This window comes from Phocoena phocoena, chromosome 9 (assembly GCF_963924675.1).
Source record: "Phocoena phocoena chromosome 9, mPhoPho1.1, whole genome shotgun sequence".
Taxonomy (NCBI): domain Eukaryota; kingdom Metazoa; phylum Chordata; class Mammalia; order Artiodactyla; family Phocoenidae; genus Phocoena; species Phocoena phocoena.
The window spans coordinates 41,426,593-41,441,639 of NC_089227.1; the positions used below are offsets into that span (position 1 = coordinate 41,426,593).

General features: G+C 38.1%; 1 protein-coding gene across 1 annotated transcript in view; it reads left to right on the top strand.

Annotated features, from left to right (window-relative positions):
* THSD7A (thrombospondin type 1 domain containing 7A) overlaps positions 1–15,047 on the top strand; it is a 449,328-nt gene that overhangs the window by 274,969 nt on the left and 159,312 nt on the right. The window contains exon 6 of the mRNA XM_065883756.1: positions 1,095–1,307. Within this exon, the coding sequence (XP_065739828.1) occupies positions 1,095–1,307 (213 nt within the window). The remainder of the gene's footprint in view (positions 1–1,094; positions 1,308–15,047) is intronic.

Consider the following 15,047-nt stretch of genomic DNA (forward strand, 5'->3'; position numbering starts at 1 on the left):
CAACAGATGGAGAGCATCTGACGCGGTTGGTGCAGTGGTTAAAATGAGCTGTGGTGTCAGACTGATGTGGATTGGAAAACCTAGTCTGTCCTCTGTTGTTTAGATAAGTTAATTAACTTATTTAAATCTTTGTTCCCTTATCTGTAAAAGGGATGTAATATGATCTGGCACCCAAGTTTTCTTTAAAGACTCAATGAGATAAGCATAAAGCACTTATTTCATTGCCTGACCTGTAGCTAGTGCCTAATAAACAGAACTACTTATTACTTTGAAGGTAAACAAACAAATAATGAATATTGCTTTTATGATGCAAATAATATATCTAAAAGGACTAGAATAAATGCAATTGTTTACTACATGTTCGGCATGGTAGAGTAATTTTCACATGATCTAGTAATTGAAAACATTTTTCTATTTTGTTTCAAAGGACAGTTTTCTAGTGATTCCAATATATTCACATAGCAGTAGACAGACTTATTAATTTTGTTATACATTGTCAGAAAGGGCAACACTTAGGTGTTATTAAAGCACATAGCAGGACTTTGAATACTCCTTGTTAGAGCCCAGATGGTTTATATCCCGAATTCAAATTTCTGGAGAGTCTAAATTCAACTAAGGCTTCAAGAGACAGTTTCCTGAAACCATCCAACTTCTCAGAGGTTCCTTTTCAAATTTAACCAGGTGATCCTGTTGAGGAATTCAAAATAATAGCACTTGTGTCTGGTCATGAATATTTCTGAATAGGTTGAGATTTTATTGTGTCTTTGAACATTTTACAACTACAGACTTTCCAATCAACCAATCACCTCCCTCTCTGTCTCTCTTTCTCTTTATCTCTCTCCAGCCCATCCTTGCTTGACTTTTACTGTAGTAAGCTGACACCTGAAGTCTCTCTTTGGCCATTCTGTTTATTCATTTAATAAATTGTTAATGAGCTCATATTAATCTAGAGTTTGAGGATACACTGGTGATTAAAGAAGATATGAATTCTACCCTCTACACTCATCCAGCTTTCACTTGGAGTTTCATTCAGCCTTCTGAAATATTCAGCACATGATGGTAACAGTAAATATTTTCCTTCCCCAACAATTCAGGTTTTAAACTGAGGAAACGGCACATTACCAATGAGCCCACTGGAGGCTCTGGGGGCACCGGCAACTGCCCTCACTTACTGGAAGCCATTCCCTGTGAGGAGCCATCCTGCTATGACTGGAAAGCAGTGAGGCTAGGAGACTGTGAGCCAGATAATGGAAGGGAGTGTGGTCCAGGCACTCAGATTCAAGAGGTTGTGTGCATCAACAGTGATGGTGAGAAAGATTATCTATCCTGTTTTTATGGATGTCTGTTTGACCCTGGAGATATGGTTTTCCTTATGTTAAAATCTCATGTCTTCTCACATCATAGCTGGTTCCATTTACAAACACAGAAATAGCTGCCCCTTCCTTTCCTTCCTTTCCTCCCCTCCCTCCCCTCCGTCCCCTCCCTCCCTCCCTCCCTCCCTTCCTTCCTTCCTCCCTCCCTCCCTCCCTTCCTTCCTTCCTCCCTTCCTTCCTTTCTTCCTTCCTGATGGTGGCTGTGGAGAGGCTCTTGAACAATCACAAGGTATTCTTTACTTTGAAAACAGGTACCATAGAATAAGAAACCATCATCAAGGCAATGTGTAAAGTTGACAAATTTTAAAATAACAAGGAAAGGTAACATTTTTCTAAGTGTTTTATTTTCCTATTTGCCATGGAAAGTGATATGTAAATAAAGAAGGGTTGTAAGCATTGGTTGACTTGCCTTTAGAAGCCTTCATCTCCCACCCTGATACTGTGTCCTAGTAATATATTTTAATTTCCAGACTTCCGAGCCACGAGGCCTATTGCAGCCTAGAGCTCCTGAATCAACCTTCTGAGCTCTAGGGCCTCCCTTCTAGGAATGTCATAGAACCACTGGGACAGGGATTTTCCACAAAGTTCTTTCCTTGAACCATAGGAATTACCTTGGACTTTTACGACTGATTTTTGTTGGATAAAATATCCTGTCTTGCTTTTAGCCCTGACTTAAGATCTTTACATTCCTTCCAAGAGTGCTGCAACTGTTTCAGGGAGATTTCCCCTTATTGTTCAGCAATGCCTGAATCACAGTTAGGAAACAAAGAACTCCCCGAGACGTAGTGTAAAACCTCTGGCTAAGAGCCTCTTCAAGGTTCTTCCAACTCTGAGACTCTGCACATCAGAGCAGCATGAGCGCCACACCCCGGGGTCCCATGGTTGACAGTTGATGCTGTTTACAGCATATGCAGGAACGTTCTGGTGCCCCCTCAGGGGCACTGGAACATCTGGTAACCGTCGTGATTCCTTCCATCCTATTTTCTTCCAGCAAGCAGAATTGTTACCTCCTGTGACTCAATCACTGCTCAGTAGAGAAAGATACTCTCTGGGGTAAGAGACTGACAGACACTGCTAGTACTGAGAAATTAGCCTTTCAACTTTGAAACCTACAGTGCTGTCTTTGTCCAGGGTCCAAGGAACTGGGATTCCAGATATTATAAAAAGTATATTTGCATGGACTAAGTTGAAAAAAACTCTTAAGATGAAAAGTTAGTTGTGCATGGAACCTCTGCCTAAATATTATAAAATGAAAAATCAGGTCTCACGTATTGCAGTGGTCTTCCTGGATGTTTGTGCAAATTGAGTATATTTGAAAAGTACTGGAGGAGGTGGCTATTTTAAAAACAACAGTGGTTAATTTTAATTCTGTCAGCTAAAAAATATTATGTAGCACATATAATCACCTCCTAAATTGTCTTGTGGAACATTAAAGAACGAGAAGAAGGATGAGTTAGATATGTCTAGTTATGTTGGAAAGTAATGTATGTTATAACCTAAAAGGCAAATTGATAACTCAGTATACATAAGCTGGTTTCACTTTGTCCACCTAACAAACAGAATTAATTTTAAAAGGTCAGAAATGTGTTGCTAATATTCAGTTTGTTATTATTGTTCATTATCAGGACATCTCCTCTGTCATCACATTTTACTCCCTGACATATATTAGTTATTGTACAATTCAGTGTTTTAACTGCCTCAACTACAGGAGTATATAAAATCAAGAAAGTGTTTTATTATAAATCCTAGAGGCTGTTCAAATTTATATATAACTGAAACATAATTGTGCTGTGCGAATCAGTGCAAACGCTGGAGACTTGTAAATACTACAACAGTATTATGTGGTCACCTGGTAAGTGTTTCGCAGCTGCACCAAATGTCGTTTTGTAATTAAATCGAGCCCAGGGAATTAAAGTTGATTAGTTGTACAGACTCTACCTCTAGGCCTGGCTGTGGCTATAGATTTTGTTTTATAATTAAGTTAAAGCTCAACTAGGGAAGTGAAGAATTAGAGCCTAATTCTAGAGTGAATCTAGCAAATAGTAGAAAGACTGTTTTTTTCTCCCACCTTCCTCACAAATTTCACCACTTTGTTAATGACCTATCTCAAAGCATTTAAAGTCTCTTTTTTTCTGAAGTGTTCTTTACCCAGGCTTCTGAGATCATTAGGATTGGCTGCTGCTGTGATTGTCCACTTTCCAATTGTCTTCTAAGGAACAGGGTTGACAGAGGGTTGAGAGAGCACCCAGGAGGAGTTTTATGTAGATTGTCTGACAGAGGGGTGTAACAAAAATGCAAGGTGAAAGAGAACTCAGAAGACAATTAGACTGTCCAGGAAGAGAGAAACATTTTAGGTGTAACAGAAAACAAATATTACTCATAATTTAAAGATTGTCAGAAAAGCAATCCCAGACCTGTGGGCACAAATACAGGAGCTACTCTAAAGGTCTGGTGGTAATGGGTCAGGGTGCCCAGTGGAATCCTAGAGAATGTTGAACCTATGAGAAAACCCCAAATCTGCTTTCTTTCAGTTTCTGCAAAATTTGTTTGTGTTTTATTTAAAGGTGTAAATTGGTGAGGCAAGAGTATTTTGTTTCCCAAATTGGTTGGTTAGAGACAGAAGAAAGCAAGGCTATTAGGCTGAAAGTCAAAAACTAATCTATAATCTTACTGATTACTTAAGGATACTGTAAACCAAGTATTGTTTCCATATTTCCCTCCCCTCTGTTGAAAAAAGATAAATGATACCGTCTATATTTCATTACCATGTGTTCTATTCTAGATATTAGAGTATTGACACCTTTCTGTGTGAATTTCAAAACCACAGTTTTGTTATTGGTATTTGTAAAGGAGTGTCAGGTTCCTGTCTTATCTGTGGACTTAGTTACAGTCTACGGAGGCAAGTCCCAGAAAGCTGCATTTTTATGAAGCTTTCTGGATAGTTCTGATACACAATGAAGTTTGTGAATCACTATACTAAAATGACAACAGGATTGTTTTGGTGGAACCTCAGACCTGATTCTGTTACCCAAAGATTCCCAGCACCAAAGCATACTGGCTGGATTTGGGTAATGCTGAAGAAGACCTATGATTAAGAACGCTAAGAGAGTAATACTGAAGCAAGCCTTTAAAGTAACTTTTTCTGCCTTTTTTTTGGGGGGGGAACCATTTCTGTATAGCATCAGAAGTACCAAAAGAACTGACCGTGAAGGATGGTTGAAGATGAACTTAATATCCCAGGCACGGGCTTGTCATGAGACTGCTTAGTCTTTCTGAATTTTTACCACCAGTTTTTTCCTACTGGAATGAGATATGTATCCACATATGAGTAGATGGAAGGGAAGATTTGAATGCTATTTATTTCCCAAGTAGTTTATGTTGTACTCTTCTTTCCCCAGGTATTCAGTATTAAGAGGAATGTAAGGGCATCCCTGATATCTTGAGGTAAATCAGGAATAAGCTCCTTAAAAAAATGGAAAATTTTTGTCTCTGGAAAACAGGGCTCAGTGTGGGGAGAAATGGGGCGAGGTACTGCTCTGCTCTATTTTAAGGCTTGTACTACAATTTGTATACAATTTACAAATTATATAAACACTGAATCAATTTGTCCAAATATATATTTATTAAAGAGTAACAGTTTGGAGGGGGATAGAGATATGTGGAATAAAGAGGACAGGGTAAGGAGCAAATCATTCCAGGAATAGAAAGAGAGAAACTACAGAGCTTATAGTTGAAACTAATATTTTGTCTGGTTGAGAATATTCGTAAGCCCTCCTAGAAACATAGGCCATGTCAAGGATTAGGATGCCCACGGTTTATTAAAGATGTGCTTCCAGGGGAAGCCAGTAAGAGAAGGGGAAATAAAGAAGCAAAATAGTGAAAGGAGAGTGTGTCTTGGGTTCCCAAGACAGCCCCCAGGTTCTTTAATTAACTAGGGGAACTTACAGAACTCAGCATATGGTCATACCCACAGCTATGATTCATTTCGTCAAAAGAGTACAAAGCAAAATTAGCAAGAGAAAAAGGCACATGGGGCAAAGTCCAGAGAAAACCAGGCACAAGCTTCCAAAAGTCCTTTCCCAGTGGAGTCAAACTGATGATACATAATTTTTCCAGCAGTGAAGTGTTGTCTACCTGGGAAACTCACCTGAGCCTAGGAGTCCAGGGTTTATATTGGCTCAGCCATGCAGTCACCCTCTGCCTAACACATACCAAAGTTCCAGACTCCCAGAAGGAAAGCAGGTGTTCAATAGAAGGCACGTTGTTTGTCTGAATACTTTAAGCCCACTGAGCAACACTTATCATTTAGAGAATGTGGAGCCCTCCAGAAATTCAAGGTCCCAGAGGCAAGCCAGAGGCCAGCCTAGTGAGCAAATGCCTAAGGATAACAGTCTCAGGCCCGCTAAGTTAACTGTTTTCTGCAGGAAACACCAGAGTTGCAGTCTCAGTCTAATTAGGTGAGACACTGGAGTGTAAATTAAACCCTAAAGCTTCTAGCTTTAGAAGTAAAGGAGCTGGGATTTTATACTCTCACACCAGCCACGATTGGTGCACAGATGCTGGCTGGGAGGAGGAAGGTGGGTCCAGGAAACTTCCAGCTCTCTATATTGGCCAGACCACCCTAGTGCCCAAGGCCATTCAGCTAAAGGTCAAGAATGAGACATAAGCAGCAGAATCTGATAGATGGGTGCAAAGATCCAGTAAAAGGAGTCTTCAGGGATCCAAACTGGGCAAGAACACTGTACAGGAGGGAGATCCAAATATGGTGGGAAGGAATATAAATGTGTGTATACTAAAGCAAACCTAAAACCTGGTAACAGTGTCTTCTATACTACAGAGGAATCCCCATGAGGATATAGTTTTCAGTTTAGGGAAACACTTTGGGACAATTTTGGTTGACAAATCTACATTGCCTGGATAAGAGAAGACCTGAGTTCTGCAAAATAAGAGAATTTTTAAGTTACTTCTGGTAGTATGGGGAGAGAGGTAAGCAGTTTGGGAATGTTAAAAGAGAATGAAAGATAGTTCTAGGAGGAGAAGTGAGAGTAAGGATCTTAAGGAAGAAAGAGAAAAAGTTTGAGGATGGCCACAGGTAACTGGAAATACCCTTTGGTATGAAATGGGTGATGTGGTCTCATGGGTTTGATCAGGGTAGTACCATTTTCTTGAGGTCGTTATTGATAGCACTCCCATTTGTCCCCGAAATTGTCCTGCTTTGGAGAATAAGTAATAAGATCACCCTAGAAATGACTGATAAATTGTGAGACAGAGGAGACAAAAAGCGTATTTTTGCTTTTTTCCGTCAGGATAATACCTTTTGTGCTATATTTTTTCATAATTAAGTATCAGTGATGGACAAGAACATCGTAATACACGAGGAGGAGTGATGAAAACTTAAGTTAAAATTTGTTTAAGTTTATAAGGGAAACTAACCTAGGATTTGCTTCAAAAACTTTGGCAAGAGCTCAAGTTCAGATCAATTGAAATATCTGTAGAGCTAGCTGAGAACACAATCTCAAAAGCATGATCACTCTTTGGAACTGGAATCTGCTTCTTAACACAAATTACACAGTCATTACATGGAAAAGCTGATCTTTTAAATGCAAGAATACGTCCTATAACTGAATTGTTTTTCCGTAATTTAAGCAATAAATCAACTAAGGAGTTTCCTTCCTGTAGAATGCTATGCCATTTAATGCGTTTGCAATATAATTAGGTTGGATATTATGCTTAAATCTAAGGTCCCTTACTTTACAATTAGGATCATCTAACACTGTTGGTAAGAGTTTGTTTCCTATAATTGCACTGTGATTCTCTATTCAATTTGTTGTAAAGATGAAAGTCATTACAGCCTTTTAGAACATTTAAGACAATAGGTTATTCTTCAGTGTTGGTTTGTAGTAATCACAATTTTATTCTGGCCTTAAAAAATCTGGCATCAGATACCCTGATCTATCTTCTCTCTCTGTGTGTGTGTGTGTGTGTGTGTGTGTGTGTGTGTGTGTGTGGTATGTGTATTATAATATCTTTTGATATACTGTAAATAAAAAGTTTTTTTTTTGTTTGTAAGGAAGCCATCAGGATTGAGCCAGCGTTCTTTTGCATAGCAATGTCTTAGCAAAGAGTAGCGTTTTATAGGGAATTTTCTTCTTTAAAGTAGGTTAGTTATAGCAGAAACCTCAGATGAAAGTTGAGTGAACAGTAGTTTGCTTGCCACTTAATAGGATGATATAAATTTCCCCCTAAGTTTTATCTACCACTTCAAATGGCAAATGCAAGAGAAAACAGCCTTTCGCTTTATAAGTGGTCAAATGCCTTAACACAACCCAGGGCAGCCGGTTTTCTCATAGCTGGGTCAGTAAAAGCCAGTACGATAGAAGGCACATCTTTCAACCTAACAGATGCATCTCATCCCTTACCTTATCCTTCCCTTTTTTGCTTCTGTGACTTTGCTCATCTCTTATCTCCCCTGTCAGACTTCGTTTTCCCTTGCTTTCATTGATTCTCCATTCCTCTGATGTCTTTCCTCCCTCTCAGGCCGTGTATCATTTAACTGTTGCCGGATAACAAACCACTTCAAAACTCACTGGCTGAAAACAAAACCAGTTAGGAATTCTCATGATGCTGCGGAGTTCCTGTTCCAGTTTTACTGTGCTCACTCGGAGAGGTTTGGCTGTGACTGGAGGAAGATCCAAGATGGGCTCCCTCACGTATTTTGCATCTGATGCTAACTGCCTGCTAAGGTGCATCGGTGCTTCTTCACAGGGGCTCTCATTCTCCGTTAAGCTAGACCACATTCCTTACCTGGTGGTTGTAGGGCACTGCTTTTAAAAGGACAGAAACAGAAGCTGACAAGCCTCTTGAACTTTTACAGTGTCACTTCGGCCACATTCTTTTGGTCAAAGGAAGTCCTGATGACAACTCAGATTTAATGAGGAGAGAAATAGGCTCTACCGCTTGATGAGAGACGTTATGAAGAATTGTGGCAAAGAATTTAATTCACTACAGTCCACCCTCTGGTCACAATTGTTTTCACTCCTCCCGCATGCAAAGTACACCCCATTTCCACCGGAGACCATCAGAATTCTCATGCAGTTATGCCATCAGTCTTAAAGTTCACTACCTCATGTTCTACATCTAGTTCAAATATAGATGAGGCATCTCGAGGACAACAATTCGGGTGTGGCTACTCTTTTCTTATTTGTATTTTTTTCACATATTTGCTTTGAGCTCTGTTTTGCCCCATGAGGCAATCTGTCAAATTCTTTCCTGTGCATTTCAAAGTCATTTAATGCTATCCTTTAATTATAGATTTTTTTGAGGGGAAAAATAAATCAGAAAATATAAAAATAAATATATAGGCTCTTATTATGTACAAATAATATGACAGTCTCATTTGATCAAATTAAAATTATAGAACTTCTTAAACAGAATTGTGCTATGTATCTTCCACATAATAGCACGCACACATCAAAAAAAATTATCTCAGATGATAGGATTAGTGCTTATTTTAAAAACGTGTAAATTTCAAGCGTTTATGTCCCTGACTTGTATATTGTTATTCCTTTCTAAGTTTTAAAAAAGGAGTTTATTGTAGCGCTTAAATCTTCTTATTATTAGTTAAATCCTGTATTGAGAAACCTTTCCTGTGAGTTTAGAAAGGACTCAGTCCTACAGATTCTATCTGTTTAGCTGAAGGTCTGAATAATTATTTAAGGTGTCAAGACATGGAAAATATAACTCTCATATTGAAAGATATTTTAATTTGTAGATGTAATAAAAATTTGAATCATTCAGATAATTAACTTTCCCCCCAAAATGAAACTCTTTTGTCCTGCACCTAACATACATATTCCTTCAAGATCTTACTATACACTAGTGTGGTGCTTTTCACAAAGTGATTTATGAAAAATGATTTTCTTTAAGATAATGACTTCATATAATCCTTGTTTTATGTTACTTGTCACAAAGAACCTGATTTCAGATTGAAATCGGAAATTTTGATTTCTAGGGTATGGCTACTCTTGAATCAGAGGGCTTTGAACAAAAAAAGACAGGATAACCTTCTCCACACATACAACATACAATGATGTAACAGGGACCAGAAAATCAGAATAGACTCTCCCACTCAAAGATGAGAAAAATAGGGCTTCCCTGGTGGCGCAGTGGTTGAGAGTCCGCCTGCCGATGCAGGGGACAAGGGTTCGTGCCCCGGTCTGGGAAGATCCCACATGCCGCGGAGCGGCCGGGCCCGTGAGCCGTGGCCGCCAGGAAAAATAGGAAACGTTCAGCAGTTTCTGGTCTACATCAATTCTAGGACCCAGCCTGTCTCCCCTATACCAGGGGCAGGGAAAATTCCTTGATCTAAGCCTATTTTTGTTTTCTGAGAGTGGTTCCGTAGCCCATTTTTCTCCTTGGCTCTTTGTTCTTCACCCTGGGATCTTGGATTTTCCATAAGATGTCTTGCCTTTTCCATAAGAAATGGCTCACACTTATAGCTGAGGAACTTTCTCAGTCTGCCTTCTGCGCATGTAAATCGGAGAGCCTGGAGTCCTTTTATTCATTTTGAAATATTGCAGTTTCTCTAAGACCAAGCTGACAGTGTTTTTATCAATATAACACTCTTAAATGGTTTTGGGTTTCTTAAGAATCTCATTGGAAGTCACTCCCTGGCACCAAAGCCATATCCGTAATTTGGATAATTTGTTTTTGAAAAAGCCTCTCTTTACTTTGGGCCATGTATGAGGCTGCTGTGGAAACTACCTTTAAGATTTTTAGAGGCCTTTTAAAAGTCAGGGAGTCTTCTAAATACCACTTAAATCTTTCTGAGGTCTTATCAAAGAATTTTTAGCTACATCCTTGAGCTGATTTTTACCTTAGGCCATATATTTCTCTGAAAATCTTTTACCAGCTAACCAGGGGTGAGAAACAATTTTATTTTCCATTTCAGTATATCATGGCATCATCCTAATTCCAACTGCACACTGATTATTCCTTTTTTAGTTTATTTCTCTCCCTATATCATCATTCTCAGGATAAAAACATTAAATTGACACTTCTAACCTCTTTTCTGGAAATGTCTAGATTTATAGGTCCATTAGATATGTTTTCTGTCTTGCAAGTTTCTATAAGCAACTGTTCTGAGAATTTTTCTATCAATATGTAACATGATGATGTTACATCTTCCATTAACAACCTTTTCTGTCTCCATCCTCCATTAACAATCTTCTCACCTATTTTTTAACCTTTACCTACCCCAAGTCTCAAATCCATTGCTATATGTTTTAGGTTTATGGTAAAGAAGCACCCCATTTCTAGGTACCAATTTCTCTACCAGATACGTATGCTGCGTAACAAACCACCCAAAACTTAATGATTTTTTTAAAAAATTTTCTCAATTCTGTTGGTTGGCTGGGCAGTTCCTCTGTTGGTTCCTCCTGGGATCACTGGTGCAGCTGCAGTGAGCTGGAGGGCTGGCATGGATGATGTCTAAGTTGGCCTCACTAATATCAATGTAGGTACTTCATTTTTCCTCTATGTGTCTTGTCATAGCCCTGTAGACTAGACCAGCTTCTTTTCAAGGTGATCCCAGGGCAGTGTTCCAGAAGGGCAAAACAGATGAAAGACCTTGTAATGCCTGGGTTCTGGAACAGTCATAAGGGTCAAAGACAGTCCCAGGGCTGGCCAGATTCCAGGGATAATGGACTCAATTATACCTTTTGATGGGAGTTTCTTGTCAGAATTTGTAGACGTATTTAATCTACCACAGGCTACTTCCTCTGTTTCCTGTATGCTGTATTCTTTCTGTGCTTCCTGTTTAAAGGTTAACATTCCCTTTCAACCTTCTGCTTTTGACCTGTACCTGGAAGCTCCAGCTAAACCCTACTGGCATTTCAAAATCCGTATGTAGCAAAGTCAAACTCATCATCTCTCCTCCAAAACTGGTTTCTCCTCCAGTTTTCCTCACCTAGTTGATAGCACCACAATTTGCTCAGTCCTGCTGATAGAGTGACAACTGTGAAGTGACATAAAGGAGGTGGAGAAGCCATCCCCATGAGAATCTGGGAAGATAATGTTCTAGGCAGAAGGAACACCAAATGCAAGACCCTGAGATGGGAACTGCTTTGAATCTCAGGGACAACAAGGTGGCCAGTGTGGTTGGCATAGCGTGAATTAGGGGCAGAATAATCAGGGATGAGGTTAGAGGAGTTTATGGAGGAGTGAGACCACTAAGGGGCTTTGGCTTTCAGTCTGACTAAGTTGGAATCTGTTGGAGGGTTTGAGCAGACAAGTAACGGGAGATGACTTTTGTTTTTAAAGAATCCTTTATGTTGCTTTGTTGAGAATCAACTTTGAAAGAGTAGATAAGAAACAGTGAAGAGGCTATTGCAATAATTCAGGTGAGAGACAGTTGTGAGCCTTAGATAAGGGTTGCAACAATGGAAGGGGTTAAAAGAGTTAAACTGATTGTCTAGGAAGAGTTAAGGCAGTTAATAGAGATAGTGAGATCCTGGGATCAGATTTTCCTTATCTGGGGATTCACAGGTCTCCCACCAAACATCCTCTCTTGATCATATAATTTAACTGCTTAAAATCTCTTGCTGGCTTCCTGTTGCCTTCTGCATAAAGTTCAGAGCTATTCGGGAATCACAGAATGTCTCCCCTGATCTCATCTGGTCCTTTTACCAGTCGTCTTTCTGTCCTTCTGTTTATTACATCATTGTACATTTTATAGAATTTGGTTATTTCCACTTTACTATTACCCATTATCCCCTCTATATTATTAGTTACTGTGGGTTAGGAATCATGCCTTATTTATTTTGGTATACCTATTTCCTAGCCCTGTGCTCCATATAACAGATTGTCAATAATGAGTCTGTGATTCATCACCAATTTCTTGCTTTCTTTTATTCCTAAACATCACATCCTTTCAGGAAATGGCTCTCATTTCTCCTTAAGTAAACTTTTGTTAATGCTCTCACTGCATATTCAAACTTTGCCTCCCAGATGTCAGATAAAGCATGACACCAAATTGCACACTCTATTGCCATCTCAATATGCCTTCAAATGCCATTACTCTCAAGTCCCAGTACACCAGAGCAAAACAGCCACTGCATTTGCATAAAGAGAAAAAATAAACAGATTGTTCATAAAAACCTATAATCTGAAGGATTCTTCTAACAGCATTTTATCATTAGTCTGACTTTTGCTGAGATTCAATTTTCTGGAGCCCAGTCACTGAAGCACTAAGTATGGGTTCAGATGCTAACTTTACCATTTTCTTTGGCAAGTTACTTAAATCCTCTGTGACTAAGTTTCCTCATCTGTGAAACTAGGATAGTACAGTTACCTACTCATAATATTGTTGTAGAGTGTAAATGAGTTAATATATGTTAAGTGCTAAGAATTGTGCCTGACACATAATAAATATTGTTTAAGTATTTGTTGTTACTATCATTCATTTGAGATGAGTTCAATAGTGAAAAAGGGAACTAAGCACAAAAACCATTCTTTTTTGTTTGTTTCTTTGGCTAAGGATAAGAATTTTATTACTTACCCATACTGATCAAATGATTTACAGTCGATCTCATTTATTTTCATAACACTCTCATAAAATAAGTGTATTTTCAAAAGCATATGTGTATATATATATTATAAAATAAGTGTATTTTCAAAAGCATATGTATATATATGATATATATATGTATTATATATCATATATATACCCTTACAGAAATGATGCCTGCTTCTTTGTTCTATTAGCTATCAGAAAATAATAAGTATTATATAATAGTAAAATTTCATCATAGAAAATCCTTTCACCTGTTACACAAGGAAATAGATGTCTGAATTGATGTTTCTTTTTTTCCACTTGACACATGCTAGTGATTCAAATTAGTATTGAGCTGGTAATGTCTTCTGAAGAGAACTAAGATTATTTGAGTTTGACCAAATTTTGGAAATTAATTTTCATAACATATTGCTGTTTTTAAAGTATAGATTATGACTATGCATTTTATATTCATATGATGTAAGAATTGCACTGTGTCATGCACAGAGAATTGTAATTTTCTCTCTTTCCTTAGAGAGATAAGAAGCTAGTCAGAAACTGGACTTCACTTGGTTTATATATCAGATCAGGGAATGTTTTTGTGGAATGGCAATTAAATATCTGAGAAAATAAATCTATAGGAATCTTCAAACTTTAAGACCACTGGTATCCCAAAATAATCCCCCAAAATCCACATTAGGAAGTAAGGCTTAGCTGTGACCCTCAATCTGAGGTTTCTTATTTCAGGAGCACCTAGTGTTAAAATGGGAAATGAGGTATGAAAATCTATAAGATTAATACAGTGCATTTTCTTGATTTTCAGTTTTACCAATAGGCTAAAAGGGGGTAAAGAATTTAAGTAAATTAACAAGTAAAATTTTTAAATCTTTGATTTTATATCTTAAAGTCTTAAATCCTTGATTAAAAGAATTGCTAAATTGATGTAAAATTTTTGAAGATATATGTTCATCATGTGTTACTTGCCTCCTCAACATTCATTCATTCTCTTCTCTCATTAACTGTGCCTCTGATTTTTCTTTGAAGAATTCATCTATCCCCCAAACGTATTCACAAGGTTTGCTGGGATTGTACTTGCCAAAGCTGTATTCTATCTACTTTGCCATAGTGATTGCTTTAAGGATGAGTGTGTGATCCAATTTGGGCTAGCAAGAGAGAATACACCCAAGAACTTGTGCAGAAGAAACTAAAAGAGATCCTGGAGCTATCCAGAGTCACTATATAAAGTTGATAATATAAAAGACAGGGGTGGAGGTATTTGTTGGTACCATTTGAGCCATTGAATCTATACTATCCTCACCTGAAGCCATTTTTAATCCTTACCTGAGGTCATTATTTAAACCAGTAAAGTCTCTTCATTATTTCTATCCCAGAATAGATGTAACTAATACAGAAAGAGACTAGGAAGTTAGTTCCCACTTTGAATGAGTGGCTACGTGGGCTCATACTCCCAGATGTATCCAAAATTCGCCTCTAAGCAATTATTCAATCTCTATTTTCCTTAAGAATATGTCTACGAACCATTTGCAAAACCTTTACATTATGCTAAAGAAGGGTCAAAAGTGGCTTTTCTGAATAAGCTAATTTCTACAGAAGATTTCTCAGTAAAAAGAATGCAGGGCAACAGTCTGGTTGGAAGAAGAAGGACTTGTTTTATATCTTCAGAGCATTTGATGTTAGATAAAGAAAACATCAGTTGTCCTTACCAAAGCAGAAGTAGGCCAGCAGAAATGGTGTAGTGTCTAAAGTGCCTCAAGGCGTCTTTTTTTTTTTTTTTTTTTGCCACAATTGTTACAAGATGCTTTTTATCCTTCCCATTCTCTTCTACTCCTTTGACATTGAAACATTCCATTGCTGGACATCATTGTAGACATCATAGAAATGACATGATGTCACAAAATTTCTGCCTGGTACTTTTTAATGGAGGATTGGTCAAAAAGTTCGTTCGGGTTTTTCCATAACATCTTACAGAAAAACCTGAATGAAATTTTTGGCCAACCCAGTGTTAAGATTACATAATGTCAACCTTGATTCAGAGCTATATCAGAATTTTTAAATAAAAAACGTGTGCAGTCAGCCTTCTGAATATTTAGTTAGAGTTTTTC